The sequence below is a fragment of the Dipodomys merriami genome, unplaced genomic scaffold, assembly GCF_024711535.1.
Source record: "Dipodomys merriami isolate MVZ:Mamm:240054 unplaced genomic scaffold, mDipMer1.0.p SCAF_2, whole genome shotgun sequence".
Taxonomy (NCBI): domain Eukaryota; kingdom Metazoa; phylum Chordata; class Mammalia; order Rodentia; family Heteromyidae; genus Dipodomys; species Dipodomys merriami.
In genome coordinates, this window is record NW_027203381.1 from 94,585,031 (window position 1) to 94,610,421 (window position 25,391).

Genomic DNA, 25,391 nt, shown 5'->3' on the forward strand with positions numbered 1-25,391 from the left:
TGAGCCACAATGCTCAGATCTCAGCCTCCTGGGTAGCTAGAATTACAAGTGTGAGTTACCAGCACCTGGCTATATTTATATTTTAAATAATATATTTCAAAACACTTCACAGAAATGAATCACAAAGTAGACGTTTAATAAACAGTTCATTAGTTAATTGGTTTTTTAGTACACAAGTTCCAGAGGAAAACAACTTAAATGGAACAATGACCTATTTGCCTCATGGTTGAGGAGGAGCGGCGTTCAGTTAAAGTCATTTGGTCCATGCACTCAAGCGGAACATCATGTTGGGGGGAGTGTGGTACAGGAGTTTCTTTACCTCAACTGGACATTAAAAACAACGGTGGGGAGGGAGGGAGGGAGGGAGGGAGGGAGAGAGAGAGAGAGAGAGAGAGAGAGAGAGAGAGAGAGAGAGAGAGAGAGAGAGAGAGAGAGAGAGAGAGAGAGAGAGAGAGGAGAGAGAGAGAGGAGAGAGAGAGCAAGGTGAAATGGCTACATCCCTATTCACATACTTTTTTTTTTTAACCTACTTTCTATTTTTTACCACCTCCTAATAATGCTGTCATATTGTGACTCCACGGAGGGATTAATCCTTTAAGTTGGAACACTCAGGTTTCAGTCACTTCCCAAAGCCCATTGACTAGCTACTGAAGCCATAGGGGATATTTCATATCATACTCAAACCATAACAAATGCAAAATATATCTGATTTTGAGCTCAGAACAAACATCTTATAATAGAAAAAAATAGGCAGTGAAGAGTCCTGCCTACCTACATTTTGCAGACTGCCTTCAGCAATATGTTTTTACAATGTGCCCTTGGGATTTTTCTCAATACATTGAGCTATGCCACCATTGATTTCTACCATTCATCAAAGCAATCTTTTTGTTTTTCTCCTGTTTGAGCTATGGATTTGATTATTACTTAGCAGTGTCTTTTTTCTCATTGTGGTTCTCAAGAATACTAATTCATAAAGTTCAATCTTTTTCAGTTAGGAAACTGACTAGGAAATTACTTATAGATACTTCCTTTTTTCAGGACAATTCCATGTGCCTAGGAAAGAAAGAAAAAGAACGCATTATACTTTTAAACATGACATTAAAAATATTATAAAACACGAACAAACAATGACAAGAAATGTGATTAACTATGTTAGGATAGATAGCCCTTACAGAATATGGTATGAAACTGTCTTTGAAAAGTCTAATTATTCTTTGTGATTTACACTTTTGAGAAGCCTTTCATTTGTATAAATGGTTAACCAAACATTGTATTTTACACATTTTTGAATATCTTTCCCACTTCAACATTGCTGACAATTGCTTACCCACCCCAAAACAACCCAAAGGAGCAATTCCAAATAATCTGTGTATCCTTTGATCTCCGTCAGAGGAAATGAAACACCTTTTTTCCTCCCACTTTGCACCCTGTTTACCTTATCTCCTTTCTTCAACCTCTGTGTTAGATTATCCTGTGTCATGAACTAAGCCCTAGGCAGATGATCATAATTAAATCATCTCAGTGCAGTAACTAGGAAAGCATTCTGCTTCTTTCATCTTTAGAGATACCTAAATGAAAAAAGAGGCACACTCTGCCCAGTACCAATTAATCTGCTGCGTTCTCTTCATTTCTTGTTAAACCATACGATATCCTTGTGTTACCCTGTAAGACTACTAAAGAGCTAATCACTTTTCCTTTCTTTTTTTTTTTTACGTCACCAGTATAAAGAATGAACACCTTAGTTCTCATCCAACCTAAGCATTAAACATATCTCCTTTGAAAGATTTATACACTGTATTACGCACTTGTATGCATCATCAACTAACAACATATAATGAAACAGAACAAAGAGGTTTTCCAATTAAATTAACTTGGGCACAGCAATATATTGTTTGGACAAGACTTGTTCTATTTAAGTGAGTGAGACAAATGATACATCTACCCATGAGCTATGGCACCACAGGGATATGGCCCATATGGGTTAGCATCATTGCTAAGTCAGTGTCTCACCTTGACGTTTATTTTCCCTAAGTTACAAGCTTACCCTTTAGACAGCATTATGAGAACATCCATCTTCAGCGAGATAGCAAGCCTTTGACATTATCTCTTCCTTGGGCAATAAAAAAAACCCCTTCATTTCTGGATCTGAAAGAATGTAAGCAAGAATGAGCCACTGAATGCAAGTGCTTGCTGCTGCTCTTACAATGAATAAATACCCAGACATGACAGGCATGACTGAGAGCTGGCTTCAATAATGTGTGCCTCTAATGTGATCAAGTCCCTTTTTCAGCCATATGGCTGTATAATCTTTCCTTTAAAAAAGTGCTCTGAGTAAAATACATCATGTTTTCAAAAGTTATGAGTTGTGGGAATACCACATTTTATTGCCTCTTAGGCTAACTGAATAAATTATTTTAAATTCATATTCACTTTCTTATCCAAACGAGAGTTCTCTGTCTCAATTCCTTCCTCTTCATAATTTTTTATATCTAAAATGTCCACGACCTGTGATTAGTTCAAAGGGATTTGAATTGCAAGTTGGAGAAGAGAAATTATTAACATTAAGAGATCATATTATTGAACAAGATTGAATTATTCAGAAATAACTGTCCGTTGCCCCATAAGAAATAATATCCATATCATTCAGGCAATAAAACAGGGCCCTAATACAAGATCCCACAAAGAAGCAGGTATTAAGAAGACATAAGAATAAGACAAGGAAGGAAGGAAGTTAGGAGGGAAGGAAAGAAGGAAGGAAGGATGGAAGGAAGGAAGGAAAGAAGGAAGGAAGGAAGGAAGGAAGGAAGGAAGGAAGGAAGGAAGGAAGGAAGGAAGGAAGGAAAGGAGGGAGGGAGGGAAAGAAGGGAGGAAGGAAAGATAAAAACACGAATATAGGGGGGAGTTGGGTGGGGAGGATTGGGTGGGGGATTGGGGGAGGATGGGAAGGGATGGGAAGGGGAAACAAAGGAGGAGGCTACAATGCTTGATAAGAAATGTACTCATTATCTTGCCCATGTAATTGTAACCCCTCTGTACAGTATTTTCACAATAAAAAAAGAAAACACGAATATAATAACTTTTAAAGTGTTTAACTTTATTACCAATAAAGCAATAGATCAGTTCAGTACTGTACCCAACCTCGCCCCCCCCCCAAAATGAAAATTAACATTGTATTTTTGGAACCATGCAGACCTAGGGATGTAGCTAGGTGGAAGAACAGTGCCAAGTATGTGCTAGGCTGAGTGTTTCACCCAGCAAAATAAAAACACACTGATGGATAATAAAGCTATCTAAATGGCATTAAATAAAAGGGCAAAATACAGAAGCAGTGAATTAACAAAATGATAAATGTGAATAGCTAGCATAAATATAAAACAACATTGAAAAAGCAAAGAAAACACACTAAAATACTGGAATACACTGATCGTTTCAGATTAATCAAGCATGATAACTGTGTAGACAAACATTGAAAGTATGTGAAAATCCTCAGCTTTGCACTCATGGTGCTTTCATTGGATGATAAAACAGCACCAATTATATTTGAAGTGCTTCTTCCTAGAGGATGGATGATTGGTTCCTCCTTATCTAGGAATGCCTCCATACCTGCAGGACACACCCACTCATTCATTAGTGCAGGTGATTGGAAGCCATGAGTTTCCTTCTAAACATACAAATAACCATGCAGACTGAAAATCTACAGGTAGTCTTTTTTTATTATATACATATATGCATATATATTTGTACAAATACTGTACAGAGAGTTACGGTTACATAGTAAGGTAATGAGTAGATTTCCTATCCAGCGTTGTTAGCTCCTCCTTTGTTTGTCCCCTATCATCCCTTCCCTCCCCACCTGCCCAACTCCTCTCCCAGTCCTCCAAGTTGTAAAGTTCGATTTCAACTTAGTGTCTTGTACATCTTATTGTTACAATGGGTCAACCTGTATCCTTATTTCGGCATTTTGTTATTTCCTTTCCCCTCTCCAAATTATAAAAATGTATATACAAGAAGCAGGGAACTGGAACCAAATACAGTGAAAACAGAGGTTATACCATGGGGGAAGAACATACAAAAGAAACAAAAAAATCACAAAGTACATTATAATTACATTAAAAACAATATCAAGAAAGAGAAAACCACAGGTGTCCTGCTTGAAAGCATGAAGCCTGATTTAGAGACTAATGAGGTGGCCATTGATGCAGATAAGTAAGTAGACAGCATTGGCAAATGGCTTCCAACTTCCCTCTGTTTTGTCCTATGACCTGATTTCCTTTACCAGTGTGTAGGTTTAATAAACCCCTGTGTGGGGTGAGGGCTGGTGGCTCAAGCCTGTAATACTACTTAGGAGATTGAGGCGTGATGAAAGTCTGGTTTGATGCTAGACTGAGTACACAAATTCAAGGAACATTTTTCTCTAATTAACCAGTAAAAAGCCTTTAGTGGAGGTATGACTCGAATGGTGGAGTGCTAGCTTTGAGTGAAAAAGCTAGATAAAAAGATAGAAAAAGCTTGACAGATAACCCAAGCTCACAAGTTCAAGCCCCAATAGCGGCACCAAGTAACTTAAACAAACAACAATGTGGGGCTGGAAAGGTGGTTCAGTGATAGAGTGCATGTTTTGCATGCATGAGGCCCTGGGTTTGATTCCTCAGCACCACATAAGCAGACAAAGCTGCAAGTGGTGCTGTGGCTCAAGTGGTAGAGCACTAGCTTTGAGCTGAAGGGCTGAGGAACAGCGTCCGGGCCCATGACCGACAAAAAACAAACAGTGATAATAATAAACCCAAACCCTGTATCTCCTGATAATAAGAATTTATTTAAAATTATTTTTTTGTTCAACTTGTTCATACAACTTCTTTTGAAAATAAAACCAGGACAGAAAAAGTTGGTTTTTCCTTAATGATTATTTTTCAAAGTTAAAATTCTTGACTTAAATTCAGTAATCCCATTCTCAGGATGTAGCTTAAATGAAGTCATTCAAAATTTTTTACAGATTTAGCATTAAATGCATTTAAGGATATTTTGCATAAAATAAATTTTAATGACATTATAATCCTCAATGCTTTGGAAACATTAAAATCATTTACAAAATAACAAAATCAGTAAATAAGGAGGTTATACAATTGAGAAGACTATAACAAAAGTATCTCTTAGTTTTATAGCAATTACCAGTTTGGTTTATACTTCACAGAAGAAATATTTTCATTTGTAAGATAACTTTATCAACATGTGTAGAGATGTAATAATAAAATCCACACTCCTGTATAACTTTTATAAGCAAATAAAAAATCAAAAAGTTTATTTTATCAAAGAAATTCTAAGATGATAGTTTTATAATTTTAAATATCATGGTAAATGACTAGTAAGGAATATATTATTTGCTTGATAGCACTTATGGTAGTCTTCTAATATTCAGTTGATATACATTACAAACATTCTTCATTATCACACAACAATAACCATATTATTAAGGATAGTTTCCAATTTTGCTTCTGTAGATATCATTTAGCTTAATCTTGTAAGTAAAATCTTACAAATAAAATTACTAGATTTCCTTAGCATAATACTTAACAGAATATTGAAAGTCCACTTTTAAAAATATGTGTGTGTGGGCTGGGAAGGTGGCTCAGTGGTAGAGCGCTTGCCTTGCATGCATGAGGCCCTGGGTTCGATTCCTCAGCACCACATAAGCAAAAAGAAAAAAGCCGGAAGTGGCATTGTGGCTCAAGTGGTAGAGCGCTAGCCTTGAGCTGAAGAGCTGAGGGACAGCGCCCAGGCCCAGAGTTCAGGCCCCACAACCGGACCCCCCCCCCAAAAAAAAAGTGTGTGTGTGTGTGTGTGTGTGTGTGTGTGTGTGTGTGTGTGTGAAGACTGGTAGTTAGTAGAACTGTATAAAACTGAAGTAAATACTTTTGATTAAATAAAACTTTCATTAAGTGGGACTTCAAATTCATAACAAAGTAAGTGATTTTTAGAGTATGTATGTTTAGGCAGTATCTAATGATTTACACAATTATTATACAAAATTTAGCCAATTGCTTACATAGCTGGTTATGTAGGGTTACTTAGATGGTTCAAGTTTCTTTGGGATGCACTCATGTCAATATTAATAAATACAACACAAAGCAATCAGGTCAAAGTTATCTTGACACATTTCCTAATTTAAATTTTTTTTCAGAACATAATAAAGCATGACCCTCTCAAACTTTGGTAATGTCTGATGTAAATCAGTTTGCTTCTATGTGTTTTGCTATTCTCTATGAGTAATACTGCATTCACTCGTTACTGTTTGAATGTAAGAAGTCCTCCATAGGCTCACTTTGTGTGGCTTTAATATTCAGGTGGAGGTACTATGTATACAGCTTAGTCAGAGGAAACACTGCATGCATCTACAAGATACTTTGTTTTTAACCCTCCTGGTCTGTAGACCTGGCTGCCTGGAAGTAAACAGCCTCCTCCATCCATTCTACCTTCCATAATGGTCTGCCTCAAAGCAATGGGTCCAGATGACCATGGACTAAAAACTGAAACTGAGTTAGTGTGAATGATTCCTTCTTAATGCTGATGTCTATGTTTGAATTAACAGTAGTGTATGTACATTTTGTTCCCATGTAATGTCAATAAATTCAATTTAACAAGGTTGTATCCATTGCTACCATAATTATCCCAGGCTCTCTTGAATTAGTCAAGTCTAGTCTCTGGCACAGTCTCGATTAATGACAGTGGTAGGGTACAATACTCACAGAGGTTTTTCAAGATATACATGACATAAGTGTAGAGAGTTCTATTACCAGAATCTATTAAGCACTTCCTAATGGTTAGTTTTTGATGAGTAAATTGAAATCAAAGGAAAGATGCTATCACTTATATTCATCTTTTTATGTTATCTCATATTAAATATTCTTCCATTTCCATTTATAATATGTTAAAATTGATTTGTTGTCACATAAAATTGTTCTGCTGAGCTCAAAGTAGTAATTAACAATATTCATTTGCATATCTAATTTCACTCTTTTTCAATGCTAAATAAAATATTTTCCTAAAAGTATGTTGTTCCCATTGTGTAGTTTCTCTGATTTTTTGTTATCTTGAAGATTTACTAAGAAGAAAAGACAAGCATCTCATATTTATAACTTTATTATTAGTTTAGCAACCAAAATAAAAGTAAGTTTTTAAATCAATTATTTCTTTGAGACACTTGTTAAAGTTCTTGATGCCTTTCTAAAAGTTTTGATTACCAGAGATGAATAAAGTTTCAAGTTTCTCCTTTCCCCTCAAATCTATCTATATTCCAGAACCAGCTTCCTTTTGGGGTATGGATATGTTCAGGTAAGTAAGGAAGGCAGTTCAGATTGATAAAGCAATACTCCTGGGAAAACACTATTAACATGTATAAAGGGATTTTCTGGCAGTATAAATACTAGCAGGCGCCCTCCTGGAGCCTCAGAGCCTTCTGATGTATATATGCAGGTAGGAGAATTGAATCAGCCCTTTGAGACAGTAATATAATAAAACTGTTTGGGGGACTGCCGTTCTCCTACTTTTTCTACTTTCTTGTGGGAATGAGTTGCCAATCTTTTACTTCAGCTGACAGTTTTATACCTCTGAATTCTGACACTTCTGCAACCTTGCCTCTGATAATGCATCACAGTGCTGCTGAATGTCTACCAGTCTCCAACCATGCCACCAACGTGATGTCCACAGGTACTGATTCTCATGGGAGCTTCCCTATTGCTGGCCTAGAGATTTCAGGATGGATGTTTTGAATCTTGTTAGAGAATAAGCTCTTTGTGTGTTTTATATTTTTCCCCTTCAGCTTAATTTATTTTAGTTACATATTAAGGATATTTAAAAAGCTGAGTTACCTAAGACATCTTTAAAGAAATATTACCTTGGGGAGTCATTTATATTATTATTAGCTTTATTATAATAAAGAAGAGCTATTTTATACATAGTAAATAGTAAGGCTGGATAATTTTAATTTGTAAACTAATAGAAATACTTATGGAAAAGGGGCACAATAAAATAAATATTCTAAAATAATATTTTAAAAGTGCTACTTCTCAATATTAAAGATTTGTTTGGTTTATAGATTTATCTAAAAACAGCCATATGTATTATAATAAATACAACTAAATAATTCTCAATTTCATTTATCTTTTAACAATAAAATAATAAAAAATAATAAAGTTATATTTTAGCATAATATTAAACTTAGAAAAGCTATAAGAAATAAAACATAAACTGAGATAAGTTTTCTGGAAGACTGAGTTCAGTAGCAACTAAGCTCTAAATACATTTTATATTTGTTTCAATCCTAACATTATTAAATAAAAATTAAATTTGTTAATTAAAATATATGGTCCCAAAACAACTAAATCATTTTTCTACTGCATTTGCTTTTTGTGCAAAAGCAAAGTGTTTCACAATTGACTTACAAAAAACAAAGTCTTGAATTTACTAAGTCCCTTCCATTGGGTAACAATATATTATTTATTTTCCATTAAAGAATTTAATATACCTCAAAGTTAGAAATTTAAAAAGGCAATACATGCAGAAATCAAAATTTGAGTTGACACATTTATATTATAGTTTATAAATTTAAGTTTATTTTTCCTTAAATGAAGAAGTTTCCAAACATATACACAAATTTGAAAGGCTGGGAGGTGTGGCTCAAGTGCTAGAACACATGTCAAACATATACACAAAGTCGATAAAAATTTTCCATTAAATTTTAAAGAATCCAGAGATTAGATATTTAGAATTTAGTAAGGTAATTCATTAAAGAAATTTGTTATTATATAGTAATAATAAGCAATTTAGAAAGATAATTTTGTTTGATACTAGAACATCTTTTAAAAATATAAAGTATTTTAGCTCAAATAAATAAAAGTTGAATATAAAATTATAACCTAAGCATATGTTTAAGTGATAGATTATTTTCTATGTTACAGATGAGGAAAATTACATGTTATTTCTTTAATCTATACATATGAAAACATGTAGCCAGCAAAAAAAACCAGAAAATATAAATTAAGTTTATGATCTAGCAAAATGATATGATTCTGATCTCAAAATTCAGATTATTTATTTTAAAAATGCATTGATTAAATTAGCCTATCATTTATTAACCTCCTAAAATTGAAGAAACAAAAATAATTTAAATCTTGGAAGTTAGAAAATTTATATCAAGTAAAAGTTCTCATAACACCTAAAAACTGATTTATAACTTTTCTATTCACTTATAATTACATACACCTAACCTTTAAGTAAAGAACTAGAAATACTAGTTTTAACAAAAACATTTAAGCACACTAAAATGTGCTGCAGGTTCACTTTTTTAAGGTTAAGGTTTTTAGTGCATTGTAAGATTTTTATGGATAATCATTATATTGAAAAATGACTAGATCTTTCTCAACTATTGGTTATAAAGTAGGAATTTATGCAGATAATTTAAAATTAGAGAGTGCTTTATATACCAACAATGTTTTGCTTTGCTTCCTGTCTTTATTTATGAGATTAAATTTCAATATTTTCAAGAATCCCAATTTAATACTATATGTCAAATCTATTCAAGAAGGTATGCTTATGTTCATGAAAATCCACCAAAACATTCAGCTTTAGAGAAAGTTTAAAAAATAATATATGTGAGAAAATAATGACAGGAAGTTTATTGTCAGTAGTCTTTGTGACTAGTGTGGCAATTTGCATTTGAACCCATAAAAATTCCATGAAGCATCTAACTATGAGTTTATATCTATACAACACATTTCTATGCATATGGTCTTTCAATAAATGATGAACTTTAAAAAATGATCCAGTTGGGCTGGGAAGGTCGCTCAGTGGTAAAGCGCTTGCCTTGCATGTTTGAGGCCCTGGGTTCGCTTCCTCAGGACCACATAAACAGAAAAAAAAAAAAAAAAAGCAGGAAGTTGCGCTGAGGCTCAAGTAGTTGAGTGCTAGCCTTGAGCTGAAGAGCTGAGGGACAGCGCCCAGGCCCAGAGTTCAGGCCCACGACCGGACACCCCCCCAAAAAAAAATGATCCAACTCCTTTAAACAATTAACTGAAAATGAATACCTAGAAACTGATATATTCATATTGTTTATTTATATTTGATATATATCAAATATATAATTTGGTTTGATGGTGGTAGGGATTAAAGCAGACAAATGGAGAGAGGAAGGTGGATGAATAGTTACAATATTCAATGTACATATGTAAAAATGGGACCATGTAAACTAAGAGGAGGGATGGGTTTAGGATAAATCAGGAGGAGAATGATGGAAGGGATGACACTGATCAAGTTGCACTGTACTCATAAACTGACATGTTGAATTAAAACCTCCTTGTACAACTACTTAAAGATAATTAAAAAACACAGAAATGTACGGGAAAAGGTAAATAAATAGAGCAAGGGTACTCAATGGACACTATGTTGAAAGTGAACTGTATAACTTGTGGGTGGGATGGGAGGAAAATACTCAGAGATTGAGGAACTGGGTGACACAATCTGAAAGGAAATGTACTCTTTGTCTGACTTATGTCAGACCCCTCTGGGTTTTTTTTTTTTGTAACATTTTCAAATAAAAAAAAAGAAATCCCTTTATTATTAGAATTTTTGAATCAATCCTGTGCATGCAAAGAATCCTGCAAACCTCCTGGTTTCAAAGTCAACATAAACCTATTGGTCAGAGACCCAAGGTTTTTTTTTTTTTGTTTTTTTGTTTTGTTTTTTTTTCAATGCTCTGAATACAGTAGGATTGTTATGAGTGCAAATAACAAGAGAATAGGGGCTCTCTCATTTTCTTTTCAGTGAAGAGAATTTCTGGGGGAAATAAGCAAAAGTACTCTATTCACAAGTCCATTTTGGTGTACAATTTTCCAGAGGAAACTTTATATAAAATGATGTTGCACAATGAGAGTTTTACTGTATAGTCAATTTATTGCAATATCTCTAGCAGATGGAATCTACAAGAATTTTGCATCTCTCAAAGAGCCAAGATTAAAACTAATTATTCACCTATTTCAGGAAGGGTACGCCCTACCACAAGACACAATATAGTTAATAAAGGTGACAGTCTATTTTGTGGACTTGTGATTTTGTTGAGACAAACCTTGGTCCCTCCCAAGATTTATCTATACATTAGAAATCTTCTCCAAATGAGAAAAAAAAGAATTGGAATCTAATGTTAACAAATACATGAATGTGTACTTTTAAAATGAGTTGAATGTGTCTTGAATCCTCATACATTTTCTTACCAGTCCCATCTATTTTGTCTTTGATCCAAACTCCTAAATATCTGTACACGTATTTCTCGGTGACAATGATGGGAAATGCAGCGACGGGACTTCATTATTCTGTTCCTTCCTGTCATTATGGAAACCAACCATCAACTTACGGTGTGATGGCAGGTAAGAAACATCATCTATATACACAATATGGATTTTTCCTAGGTTTGCTAGAGTGATGACCAGGATAACATGAAATTCTGATCTTTCATTCTTGGAAACTGTAGCCTAGGTAACAGGTACCACTTAATGTGATATTCTCTGATGTGTGATGCCCTCAGATACCAGAGAGCTTGTACCTTATTGCCCTAGTTTATACACCCTTGAAATGTGTGTTTCTTTACAATGGTGCTTATCTAATATTACTTTTATATGAATTTCTTACTTTAAGCTACTGGAGGCCACTAGATGGTATAGTGGGCTTGAATAATGATGGAATAGCTACTAGACTTATATAGATATTTAAAGTTAAGTAGCTAAAATGAAATAAGTTTTAGCTATATACTAACTGCTCAACATTTCCGTGTGTCCAGTAGCTACCATATTAGATGTCAGAGATGTAGAAGGCATTCCTTTCTCACAGTGCCTCTTTAGGATTCTTGGTCCATGAAGACAAATTTAAGACACTGACTAAAAGCTAAGTGGTTTTCAGGGACTTTTAGATAGCTATTCTAAGAATTGGCAGCCCCTTTTAATTACTTCTGAGTCTAGACTAAGATTTAAATAAATGAAATTATATACTTTTATGGATTGTAAAGCATGATTATTTCAAGTATAACTACCAATTTTCTGATAGTGATTTGAATGTATTGATGGTAGAATATTTAAGGAATGAAAATTTCTGACCTGCAATACCACAGTGAGAAAAATGCATTACTTCATTTGAGGGCTTGGCCACATAAAAGATTTTAATGTTTTAATAAAGTATACAATTAGTTTTACAGGAACCTCTTACTTCTTAATTTGTTTTAAAGAAGTACTTTGATCTTATCAATTACTATAGCAGAAAGAGATTTGTTATTAGAAATATTAAACTAAGACTGTATGCAAATGTGTGTACATGTGGATAATGAAAACTAGCTGATAAAGGAATTATATTAGCAAAATCTTTTCTAATTCATATTACAGTGGTATGTAGATAAGAAATGAAACCAAGAACAGCAATCTGCCTATAATTTTAAGATAACATGGAATGAATCATTTAATTCACTAGCCTTGCTTTTTAAAAAATTTCTTAGTTTGGGTCATTAAAACATTAACATAAAAGGCTTCAGGAAAATAATCACTTCTATATTTTTCCAAGCAGCCTTTTGAATAAACTAGCATCCTCACTTTTATAGGAAAATGGAGACTGATATTCCTATTGGCTATGTGTATGTTAATCACTATTTTTACTTTTAGCTATTAAGAAATAAAGAAAAACAAAGATATTTTTATCTTGATCCTCACTTATTATCTATCTACTTGAGAACAGTCCACCTCAGTGAAGAATTACATTCATTATAAGATAGTAAAATATATTGATTTAGCTACCGGAGATGATTTCCTTAACTTTTACAGCATGTTGACTTTGTAGTTAAGAAATGACAAGTACATGGCCAGTTGGTTCTCTTTCATGGAAAAAAACAAAACAAAACAAAAAACAAAAAACAATCTTCACTCATGGTAACTCCAAGAAACCCAAGAATACCTTTAGCTTCTCTCTAACCCACCATGGAAGACGTCCTTACTACTGATTGAGGCAATGTAAAGATAAAACCAGTCACAGATAGGCAACAAATAATCTCTTGCCCTGTTATATTCAGATGGTGTTTGCTACTACTTCCTTTCTTACCAAATCAGAGGCCTACTACCTTAATGAGCAAGCATCTAGCCTCAAGATTCAACCATCCATCTTGCCCCAGGACTAGAACCAACAAGCCATGCTTACACTGAGAGTCAACAGGCAGCTCAGGCTTTCCTGGTATAAGGTTTTGAAAGCAGACATTCAATAAACCCTTTCTCATTAAAAAATAAAGTAAAATAAAAAAGGCTAGACACCTATAATCCTAGCTCCTCAGGAAGTTGATATATGAGGATGAGGGTTTGAAGTTAGCCCTGGCAGACAAATCCTCCAGGTTCTTATTTCCAATTAACCAGAAAAAATCTAGAGGTAGAGAAATGGTTCAAGAGGCAGAGTTCCAGTTATGAGTGGAAAAGCTGAGCAAGAACATAAGATCCTAAGTTTAAAAGTTCTGGAGTACGGGGGGCGGGGGGGAGTTCTGGTGTGTGGGGGGAACAGGCTTGTGATAAAGTCTTTGGACAGACTTCAAAGGCTAGCTTAGTGGTATCATGATCAAGATAGTTAATAGAAATTTGCAGGTATTCTTGTAGTCATAAAATTAAATATGTTTTGTCACTGGAAGAAAAACTGTGCAAGCATAGAGATTTTATTTGAATATTTCTAAGAGAGATATCATTAAAATGTGATATGGTTTATCATTTGTCAGAATGTCTATATTTTAGATATATCCAGCATTAGCATTTGCTTTACAGCAGATTAAATCTTAGAGAATCTGAATTTTCTTCCCTTCATCCCCAGAGAGACTATACAAATTGAGTTATAAAATAGAGGAATTTGGAACTGAGAGTGAAAAGGAATAAAATACACAATGGGAACCTGGTTATGCCATTTAAATTTTTCAGAGAAGTCTCAAGACGTTAATCAAATCAGCCACTTCCATATAATCCACAGAAGCATTTTATCAGCAGTGAAGACAGGTTTAGTGTCACGTACTTTATACAAAAGCAAAGCTACAGAACAATATTTCAAAGCCTGTGAAATTACTATTTTAATATAGGTTTTTTTATTACCCACATTCTCATGCTTTCATTTGAACCTTTCATTAAATTAACTCACAGGAAAAGAAGTGTGGGAGATCCTATTTTGTCATGTTGGTTGGGGGAATTTTAATCATCAAATGAATTTACTATGCCTTATGAACTAGGTACCAGCAGAATAAGAGAATGACTAATTGGGAGTAATGAATTAGTCCTGCTGTGAACTAATCACTAACCTTGTTCAAGTTGCTTAGCACCTCTGTGTTTCAGTCTTCCATCTTAAGTTTTGGTGGCTGCTACAATTCTACCAGATTTAAGTTACAGGGACTCTGTGCCAAGTCATCCTGATTTCTCTTTAGACCTTCACTTTGGAGAGACTTGTGACTAGATTCCTTCTTCTGTCCCTCCACTCTTGAGAATTTACATAATCTAGAACTATAGGACAAACATCAGGAAACGGAATTACAAGTGCTCTTCAAATTCTGTTACATGTGCGTAAGACAAAAGAAACTATCAACAAAAATCCTCACCATTCTGAGTTGGGGCTAAGTGAAATTTCCCATGTCAAAAGCAGGATGACATTTTGGTGACAGGTTGAGTGGGTTTGCACTGTTTCTTCACTTTGCAGGGGCTTATAAGCATGTTGGCCTCACAGGAAGCCTGTTGGCCTCCATGTCAAATTTGGCATGGATTCAGAATGGCCAAAAGCAGAAGTAGAGTCAGAGTCCTTCGTATTATTACAATGGCAGTGTAAGATGAAAGATGGAGTTAAAAAAATGGAATTAATGGGAATTAACCAAGAGGATGGAAGTTAATTCTTTTGGATGAGAAGCAGACAGGAGGAAGAATTATTTGAAAGCCCATTTCTTCACGCTTTAACTTTTTGCTCTTCATTTCTTTTGTCTGACTTTCTTACTTACCTTCATTTGGAAGAAAAGGACTTTGAGTAAGTAGTGGCAGGAAGTACTTTTCTTTGTAGATGCAATGGCAGCCTTTCCCTCTAAAGAGGCAAGCAGTAAATATTATAAACTTTCCAAGTTTCTGTGGCAATTTTTTTCACTTTGTCTTTGTCACAGAGCACCCCCAAGGATGTATGTTAAGACATGGGCCAGGAAAAAAAAAACAAAGTGAAAAGACAAACTTGACATTTACTTTAAATGATCATCTGTGGGGAATAAAGTAGGACTAATTGAAATATGCAAATACATGTGCCTATGTAAATCTGTAATAAATACTAGTGTCCCACAATTTCTTGTACAGTATCAAGTTCTTATCCTGAAATATTCTCAACCAGCCCCATACAATGATATATTGTGTCAGCCTCTTGCCAGGAAAGCTCTAATTCTGACCCTGATGCCTGGCTTTAAAAGACTATTTTGCCAGATGCTGGTGGCTCACCTAGCCACTCAGTAGGCTGAGAGCTGAGGATCATGGTTCAAAGCCAGCTCAGGAAGAAAAGTACCTGTGTGACTCTTACTTTCAATTCGCCTCTCAAAAACTGGAAGTGGTGCTGCTGTGGCCCAAAGTGGTAAAGCACTAGCCTTGATCAAAAGAGCTCAGGGACAGTGCCTAGGTCCTGAGTTCAAGCCCCATGACTGACAAAAATAAAAATAATAAAGATTATCCTGTAGAGGGGTGGCACATGTCTACATGTCTGTAATCCCAGCTATTAAGGAGCAGAAATAGGATTGTGGCCCAAGGGGTCAGGACAAACTCAAGACCCTATCTGAAGGCAAACTAAAAGCAGAGGGTCTTGCTCATGGTTTAAGTGGTAGAGGCACTTGTCTAGGAAGCATGAGACTTTGAGTTCAATACCTAATATGTCAAAATAATACATCTATCTATCTGTCTGTCTGTCTGTCTGTCTATCTACCTATCTATAAGTATATGTGAGTATACACACATATGATTTACAAGCAAAGCTTTCCTCTCACAGAAATCAAGGATATTAACAACTAGCCCTTTTCCTCTTTCTGTTTACTTACAGGCAGTTTAGCTCCCTGTCTTTACAAGTTTCCTGACCATACCCTGAGTCATGGCTTTCCACCCCTGCACCAGCCTCTCCTGTCAGAGGACCCCACAAGCACGGAATTCAAGCAGGAACTCAGGAGGAAAAGTAAACTGGTTGAAGAGCCAATAGACATGGATTCTCCAGAAATTCGAGAACTTGAAAAGTTTGCCAATGAATTTAAAGTGAGAAGAATTAAGTTAGGTATGCATTTGTTCAGAGTAATGGGTCAAACTCCTTAGCTTTCCTGTCCTTATTCTATCAACTGTGAAATCCTTTATATTGTTCTGAAGTCCAAGTCTCTGCTCATTCTGCATTTCTACTGTGACTTTAAATCAGTCAAATGAAAAAAACCCTACAAAATCCTGATTTCTTTGTAAATCTCTCTCTCTCTCTCTCTCTCTCTCTCTCTATATATATATATATATATATATATTATTGTAAAGATACTGTGCAAAGGTGTTACAGTTACATGAGTAAGATAATGAGTACATTTCCTATACAGCATTGTTACCTCCTCCTTTGTTTTTCCCTTAAAGTCCAAGTCTCTGCTCATTCTGCATTTCTACAGTGGCTTTAAATCGGTCAAATGAAAAAAATTTACACAATCCTGACTTCTTAGTAAATTCTTAATAGGCTAAAACCTAGATTTTTTTAAATCACTGATACTTGAAAAATACATCTACATTAAGATTACTTCAGGAGTGTCCTTTTATATTTATCTGAACTTTTGAGTAGATAGTCCATTCATAGTACTCAAAAATATTGAAGGATATAAATGGTATCTCATCTGCTTATCTTTCCTGATTAAGAATACTGTTCAGTTCCTTGCATTTTTCCAGATATTTTATGCAAATATAAGCAAATGCAGAATTCGTTTCTACAGATACATATGTGGAGACTTTTCAGATTACCTAGAGCTCCTTTTCTTTTTATTTTGTGCTGGTTGAGGGGCTTCAATTCAGGGCCTGGGCATTGTCCTGGAACTTTTGTGTTCAAGGCTAGCCCTCTACCATAGCTCCACTTCCCATTTTTTCTTTTTTTCTTAGTGTTTAATTGGAGGAAAAAGTCTCACAGATATTCCTGCCTGTACTGGATTCATACCATCATCCTCAAATCTTAATCTCCTTAGTAGCTCCGATTGCAGACAGAAGACAGTGGTGCTTGGTTTAGAGTTTTTTTTCTTTTCGTTTTCTTTCTTTTTTCCTTCCTTCCTTCCTTCCTTCCTTCCTTCCTTCCTTCCTTCCTTCCTTCCTTCCTTCCTTCCTTCCTTCCCTCCTTCCTTCCTTTTTCTTTTTTCTGTTTGTGTGGTACTGAGGAATCAAACCCAGGGCTTTATTCATGTTAGACAAGCACTCTACCACTAGGCCACATTCCCTTTCTTATATGGACCTTTTAACTTCCACTTTATGAGTATAACTTATTTAACCTGTTTTCTGGTGTGGTTTCTACTCTTTTAGTGATAAAAATTCCATAATAATTAACCTTAAAATTATCATTTTGTACTTAAATGAACATGTACAAGAAAAATGTTAGAAGAAAAATTGTTAATCTAAGATTGCATTGCTGTCAAATTAGTCTCTGTCAAAATCATCCCAGCTTTTACTCCACTACATTGTCTCTATTGCTACTCTCAAAATAGGGTTTTTGTTTTGTTTTTACAGTCTTGGGCTTGAACTCTGGGGACTGGGCACTGTCCCTGAGTTCTTTAGTTCAAGGCTAGTGCCACTTCTGGTTTTCTGGTGGTTTATTGGAGATAAGAGTCTCATGGACTTTCCTGCCCAGGCTGGCTATGAACTGTGATCCTCAGATCTCAGCCTTCTGAGTAGCTAGGATTACAGGCGTGAGCCACCAGAGTCCAGCTACAATATGGTTTTATGTTATCAATTTCTTCTTGTCTCCTAAAGGTCTGTCTCTAGCATTTTGAGAAGTGATTGGTATAAACAGTGTTTGAAAGAAAAAAAATGCTATTTATCTTTTGGAGCTTTTAAGTCAGAGAAATCAAGTGACCACCATATAGTTTTATTTAAAATTACATTTTTGTTTTAAATTATTTTGAGTGAGGAGGCCCCTTTTATATGTTCAGAGACTATTTGAATCTTCTTTTCTGTTATTTTACATTCATTTCTCATTTCTCATTTACATTCATTTCTCTATTGAAAATATTCTTAATATAAATAGAACAATTAACTGTTTTTAAAATTCACATAATAATATATTTGAAAGAATGGATTGGTTGAAATGATAATTCAAACTTGTGAATTTGTGGAATGAACTATAGGTAATTTTATTGTATTTATTGATGGGTATCATATATAATCAATTTATTCATACAGGTATATAGCCCTAGGCCTTATAATGATTTGCAGTTTCTATTTGTAAGAAGCACAGAAAACAGTCATCATAATAACATTCATATTGAGTTTTCTATTTATATTGGTGTAAATGTTTCAAATGATATGTTGATAGTTTATTTCTGTTTTTTCTCTAGAAAGGTTTGAGGTAATCAATAACATTTTGCCTAAAGATCAAAGCATTACCTAATAATATAGCAAATTTGTTTGGAGGTATGCATAAAATGTGTGCTCATAGGCTCACATATAAAACATGATTTTAGGGAATGTAGGTGTGATTCCTAGTTTTATTTGATATCTTTCAAATATAGGGTTGAAATGTTCACTCTTACAGTTGAAGTATAAATATCTCTGATATCTCACAATGTATTTTGTGCATTGTGCTTGAAGTAATAAATATTCGGAGCATATATTGTCAGATATTTAATAATTATGATAAAAGCCTTAAATTTCTCATATAATACATCCATCCAACTTGATAGTATATGATTATTTTCCCATCTGAATTCTTTTGACTTCTAGAAAAAAATAATTTATTAATAAGCAGGAATGTTTTCAATGTACTTCACAATATTATTCTGAATATCACCAACTGCAAACTACTAACAGTAAAGCTTTTTAAAAAGTAATCACTGACAGGGAACGATATATAGATTGTTGTGATAATGGATCAAAACCTGTTGCTTTGTAAAAAGCCAGAGCCAAGGACCCTTCTCGGCCCTTCACAGGATACACCCAAACCAACGTTGGCGAAGCATTGGCAGCAGTGCATGGCTCTGAGTTCAGTCAAACCACCATCTGCCGATTTGAAAACCTGCAGCTCAGCTTTAAAAATGCCTGCAAACTAAAAGCAATATTATCCAAGTGGCTGGAGGAAGCAGAACAAGTAGGAGGTAACAAAGCAAGTCACTGCCATGATCTAGCCTACAGATAATTAACTTGATTGCTAGAATTCAAGCTAAAGCGAGAGGTTTGAGGCTTTTCCTATTTTTACTTCTGAGATAAAAAAGAAATATATTGTCTGAGCATTCTAAACTAAGAAGACAACCAATGAAAAGCTGGTGTACAAATAAGTTTACTGAGGACAGACTAACCTCTGTAGGAAAAGTTTTCTAGATAATACAGCTTCAGCATATGCTTGAACTCTGGACCTTTGCTCTTCCTTGGCTTTCTCTCAAGTCCGCCACTCTGCCAGTTAAACTATACTTCCACGCCAAGCATCTTGCTGGTTAATTGAAGATAAGAGCTCTTAGATTTGTTTACTTGGGCTGGCTTTGTACCTCAATTGTTAGAGAGTAACCTCTTTAATAGATATAAATACAGGCGTGAGCTACTGATGCCTGGCTGTATAATTAAAGTGTTTTGTGGGGTGTGTGTGTGTGTGTGTGTGTGTGTGTGTGTGTGTGTGTGTGTGTGTGTGTGTGTGTGTGTGTGTGTGTGTGTGTGTGTGTGTGTGTGTGTGTGTGTGTGTGTGTGTGTGTGTGTGTGTGTGTGCGCGCGCGTGCGCGCATGCTCGCATATATACGTTGGGTATTAAACCCAGGACCAAAGGCACATAAGTTAAGCACTCTACCACTGAACCCACATTTATTTTCCTCTGTGTTTTTCTCCATTAATTGTACCTAAATCACTTTTCCAATCTAGTATCAGAATACAAACTGAACACCAGACTTCTAAATAAATACATAAATAACATAAGGAATTGCTACGTGAGAAATTTAATAGACTAAAAGTATCCACCTACAAGGATGTCTAGGTTGGATAAGTAAAGAGCATAGTTTGAGAGCATTTACCACAAGTATTTTAACCAAAGTGTAATCAGGAGGTTTAGTGGAAAATTATCTTTGAAAGTTAATGTTTAGTTTTATGGTTAGTATTATTAAATGTTCTAGACTAAAAAAAAACTAAGAAATATGTAATAATTTATTTTGCCTTTTTCAATACAGGAAATTTGAAATAAAACATGATAGTTTAAAATATATATTCTCTTTCATATTTACAGCTTTGTACAATGAAAAAGTAGGAGCAAATGAAAGAAAAAGAAAACGGAGAACAACAATAAGGTATTTAGTGCTGTGTCCTTCAACTTGCTAGAGAAAGAAGGAGATATTTTACAAACAGAATCAGCATTTGCATATAAATATAACATACCATGCATGTAAGGTGAAAGAGTGAACTGAAGAATCTTAATTTAAGCAAGATGTGGTGGTTGCAGATCTGTAATTTCAGCACTTGGAAGTTGAAAGTGGGAGGATAATGACTTTGACAGTCCAGCAAGAACCTGTTTTCAAACAAACAAACAAAAGCATAATTCTAAAACTCAATAGTGAGAAACAAAGAACTAGTCATGAAAATTATGTATTGTTTGATTCAAAAGCATTCTTTCTGGTTCCGGAAGTTTTAGATAAAAGCATACACTACCTCTTAACTTATCCCTCAGCCCTTCTGCGTTGGTCATTTTACAGATAGGGTCTCATGTTTCTTGGCATCCTTGCACCAACATTCTCCTAACCTGTGCCTTCTGAATAGCTGAAATTTTACAGGCTTACATCACCACATCCACCTTGTTCTTTGAGACAGGGTCTTACTCACTTTCTGGTGATAGGTGATGTGGGCCAGCTGGCCTCAAACCATGATCTTCCTCTGCCTCCAAAGAACCTGGGATTACAAACATGGGACACTCTGCTAAAAGTTATTATCCCTGATATTTTGATGTTAAGATCTTACTCAGGAAATATAACACTTAACTAAAAATGACAAAATGATTCAACTATTCAGTCTCTTAAAGTCCAGCCAAACTCTGACGTTTAAACACATTGCTGATCTTTGTGTATTTTCAGTATGTGCTCATGAGAAATGCTACCAGGTAAGTTTTGTTTTGGTTAGCTGTTCCTTAAACATTCTCTCTAAGGAGTTGGGGGACTGGAAGGTCCCAGCCAATTGGTGGGTGGTAGGCTGTTTAGAAAGGCCTAGAAATGCATTCATTTCCTTTATTAAGAACTTGGTGCCCTCTTGTGGCACAAGAGGAAATACACATAGAAAACCTTGGTCTCTGGGATAAGGTAAACAAAGATCTATCTGTGTAACAAATTGTGTATTTGTCTTTTGCAAGTGTTCTTCATAATTCTTAAGTTAGGTTTTCATGCCAATATTTAATAAATAAAACCATTTTGTTTTTCAAACAACATCAAAATTTCACCCCATCTTCACCCATCCCCCACCAGTATTGCAGCTAAAGATGCCCTGGAGAGACATTTTGGAGAACAGAATAAACCTTCTTCTCAAGAGATCATGCGGATGGCTGAAGAACTGAATCTGGAGAAAGAAGTAGTAAGAGTTTGGTTTTGCAATCGAAGGCAGAGAGAGAAACGAGTGAAAACAAGTTTGAACCAAGGTCTCTTTTCCATATCAAAGGAACATCTTGACTGCAGATAAGATTTTTTTTTCTAGTTGTCTTTTTCTTTCTTTCCTCTTTTGCAACAAAAAGCAGAAATGTTACTGGTTTCTTAAAAAATTATTTTAAAACAATATTTTCTACAATTTGTTTCTCCTTTTAAAAAATCCAATAACAAAGTGGCGCTGTAGCTCAAGTGGTAGAGCGCTAGCCTTGAGCTGAAGAGCTGAGGGACAGAGCTCAGGCCCAGAGTTCAAGTCCCATGACCAACAAAAAAAAAATCCAGTAACAGTGCTGGGAAGGTGGCTCAGTGGTAGAGCGCTTTCCTTGCATGCATGAGGCCCTGGGTTTGATTCCTCAGCACCACATAAGCAAAAAAAGCCAGAAGTGCCTCAGTGGCTCAAGTGATAGAGTGTGCTAGCTTTGAGCTGAAGAGCTGAGGGACAGCACCCATGCCCAGAGTTCAAGCCCCCGTACGGGGAGAAAAAAATCCAGTAATATAGATTAATTTTATCTATCTATCTATCTGTCTGTCTGGCTGGCTGGCTGGCTGGCTTGGGGATCCTTCAGTCCTTTAGTGTGTATACAGCAACAACGAAATGATCTGATTAGTTTTCTGTTATTTCTTTAGAGCCTAGAAATGTATTTGGTCATAGTAGGTATGGAAATCCTTGTAAATTAAATGGAAAAGAATATTGCTAACAATAAAGGGTGCTGTCTTATTTAAAAACAGCATCTATTTTGGAAATCTTATTTAGAAGACTAAAAACCTTATTAGTGTAAAAAAACTTTTTAGTGTACTCAGGAGGCTGAGATCTGAGGATCACGGTTCAAAACCAGCCCGTGAGACTCCTATCTCCAATAAACCACCAGAAAACCGGAAGTGGCGCTGTAGCTCAAGTGGTAGAGCGCTCGCCTTGACTAAAGAGCTCAGGGACAGCGCCCAGGCCCAGAGTTCAAGCCCCACGACCGACAAAAAAAAAACAAAAAAACTTTTTAGTGTAATTGGTCAGAATTTGATTTATTAATAATAAAGTAAGATATACTGAGCTTTCAATCCTGGGAATTATATCCAAAAGAAGAAAATTAATTTAGAAGAGTGAGCTCTAAAACTTTCAAGTAGAAGGAAACTGAGATAAAACAAATACTTTTTTTTTTTCATTTTTGAATGTAAGTCTGATGGCAGTTAAACTTATTTTAAACCTCAGTGAAATTTTATTAAGAATGCCTATTAAATATACTCTGTAGAATTTTATTTTAATATTATTTGGCACTTAAGCCTATCGCATGTCATAATCTATTTAGATAGCTATGTATGTGCACACATAATCACCATCAACTTTGACCTTTTACTAATATAGATGTCATCAACAAGATAGCCTGAAGAAAAACTGAAGCACATTTTGCATCTAAGAAGAGTATTTTTCTTTGTTAAAAAGCCCTAGTCCTGGGGCTCTAACTAAGGGCCTGGGCGCCGTCCCAGAGCTTCTTTTGCTTAAAGGCTAGTGCTCTACTGCTTGAGCCACAGCTTCATGTCTGGCATTTTGGGTAGTTTAGTGGAGATAAAAATGTTACAGACTTTCTGCCTAGGCTGGCTTCAAACCATGATCCTCAGATCTCAGCCTCCTGAGTAGCTAGGATTGCAGGCATGAGACACCAGTACCCGGCTTAGAAGTACTTTTATTTAAAAGTAAAGTCCAAACTATTCTGCTATACATGTTTAAGTATACTTTTTATGTAACTCAGTATTTCTTTATCCGATTAAAACATACTAAAGGATTCTTTAGTTTCCAAAAGCAGGATCAATATACACATAATATGTATATATTTATCTGTATATATGTGCATGCACATATGTGTTATATACACATAAATATACAAAATTGCATGTATGTGGGTCAAAAACCTCTACATAAGAGCTACTATTAAAATTTAGATCAATGGCAGGCTCCAGTGACTAATGCCCGTAATTCTAGCTTCTCAGGAGGCTGAGAGATCTGTGGATCACAGTTCAAAGGCAGGAAAGTTGTAAGACTCTTATCTCAAATTAACTACCAAAAAGCCAGAAGTAGAAGTATGGCTTGGTGATAGTGTGCCAGCCTTGAGCAAAACAACTCAGAACAACCAGGCTCTAAATTCAAGCTGCAGTAACACACACACACACAACTAGGCTCTAAATTCAAGCTGGAGTAACACACACACACACACACACACACACTGCTCTTCTGCTATCATGATTTATGCAAAAAAACCCATATACTTAGATAACCATAAAAATATTTAGATCATAATCATAATTTCATCTACAGGTTACTCTTATTACCAGACTTTGGAACCATTTTTTCTCTTTAAAAGGACTTACCTTCAATGAGTACTTAATACTGAAAGAGCATTTAATTGTTCCTAAGTTAGTGACAGATGCATTAGTTTTTGCTATTAGCTCATTTGTATTAGCAAGTTTTAAGAAAAATTTCAAACTATATTAAAAAAGTATTTTATTAGCTGTTCACCCTTTAAAACAATAGAGAAGGGTTTATGTTATTTAGAATCCTAAGCTAAGGAGTCCTGTAGCTAAGGAAATGACAAATGTAAATTATTGTTGTAACATCTGTGTATTGTACATGTGGAATAAACATCAAAGGTTGCTTTTATCCGATTTGTGCATTTATCCTATGAGCTCTTCAAGGGGTCTTTCAAAATTTGTAGTGTCCTCCATTAGAATGGAAAGATTATTAATCACTTAGAAGTTACCGACAAACTCATTTCTTTTTTTTTTCAACAAACTCATTTCTATAATTTACCTTTCCACTTTTAATGAACAGGTGTGTTTAGTCAAAGAAACATTTTCAATATTAGGGGATGGGTGTGTGTTCAAGTCCAGGGTATGTGTTGGGTAATTCAAATCAAGACTTCACAATTGTAGTCTTTTGTTCCTTTTAAAGAAAACAACTTATTTTAAAATTAAGGTTAGAAAAATCATTTTTATGTCTCCTTATAGAATCAATTTCTACAAGACAAATTGGGAAATTATCTTTCTTCAGCTGAGAAACAGTTTTGTGCAAAGTAATCAAAGAGCATCAATGGAGAAAGCCATTAGAGGTCTTTGAGATTGGGAAGACTTTTTTCAGCTTGGATTTGTACAGTTATTTTGGAGACATAGTCTCACAAACTTTTCTTCCCAGGCTGGCTTTGCAATACTCAGGATTTGAGCCTCCTGAATAACAAGGATTATAGGAAACTATAATCCAACATTGATCCAGGCACAAATCTTGTTTTAATGTAAGAGTATGTTAACATAACAGTAACATGTTTAAAGTAGACCCTTTGAGGTCAGGCAAGAGAAATGTGCTGGCTGGTAGAGAACATACATTTGCCCATAGCAAGGCATAAATTCCTAGAATGCTCAAGGCAAGTAAGAACATATTAATTATTGTGCAAGTCAAATTACATAATGCCCATACAGTGCCAGCTTCCTCCCTCTGATCTATCAGGTCTTATTTATGGTCCCAAAGGAACTCTTAAAC

At 35.2% G+C, this 25,391-nt stretch overlaps 1 protein-coding gene and 1 long non-coding RNA gene across 2 annotated transcripts; one reads left to right on the forward strand and one right to left on the reverse strand.

The window, feature by feature from the left end:
* Positions 1-191: 191 nt before the first annotated feature.
* Positions 192-15,112, reverse strand: LOC138831728 (uncharacterized). Its single transcript, XR_011373436.1, has 3 exons — positions 15,032-15,112; positions 2,045-2,145; positions 192-1,053 (listed from the first exon to the last, which is right to left on the reverse strand). It is a non-coding gene; the product is annotated as an uncharacterized lncRNA (long non-coding RNA).
* On the forward strand, positions 7,563-21,921 carry Pou1f1 (POU class 1 homeobox 1). The gene is made up of 6 exons (XM_070028775.1): positions 7,563-7,704; positions 11,265-11,414; positions 16,099-16,323; positions 19,202-19,366; positions 20,476-20,536; positions 21,698-21,921. Exons 1-6 carry the CDS (start codon positions 7,563-7,565, stop codon positions 21,906-21,908), a joined length of 954 nt encoding a protein of 317 aa, XP_069884876.1. The 3' UTR covers positions 21,909-21,921.
* The last annotated feature ends 3,470 nt before the right edge of the window (positions 21,922-25,391 follow it).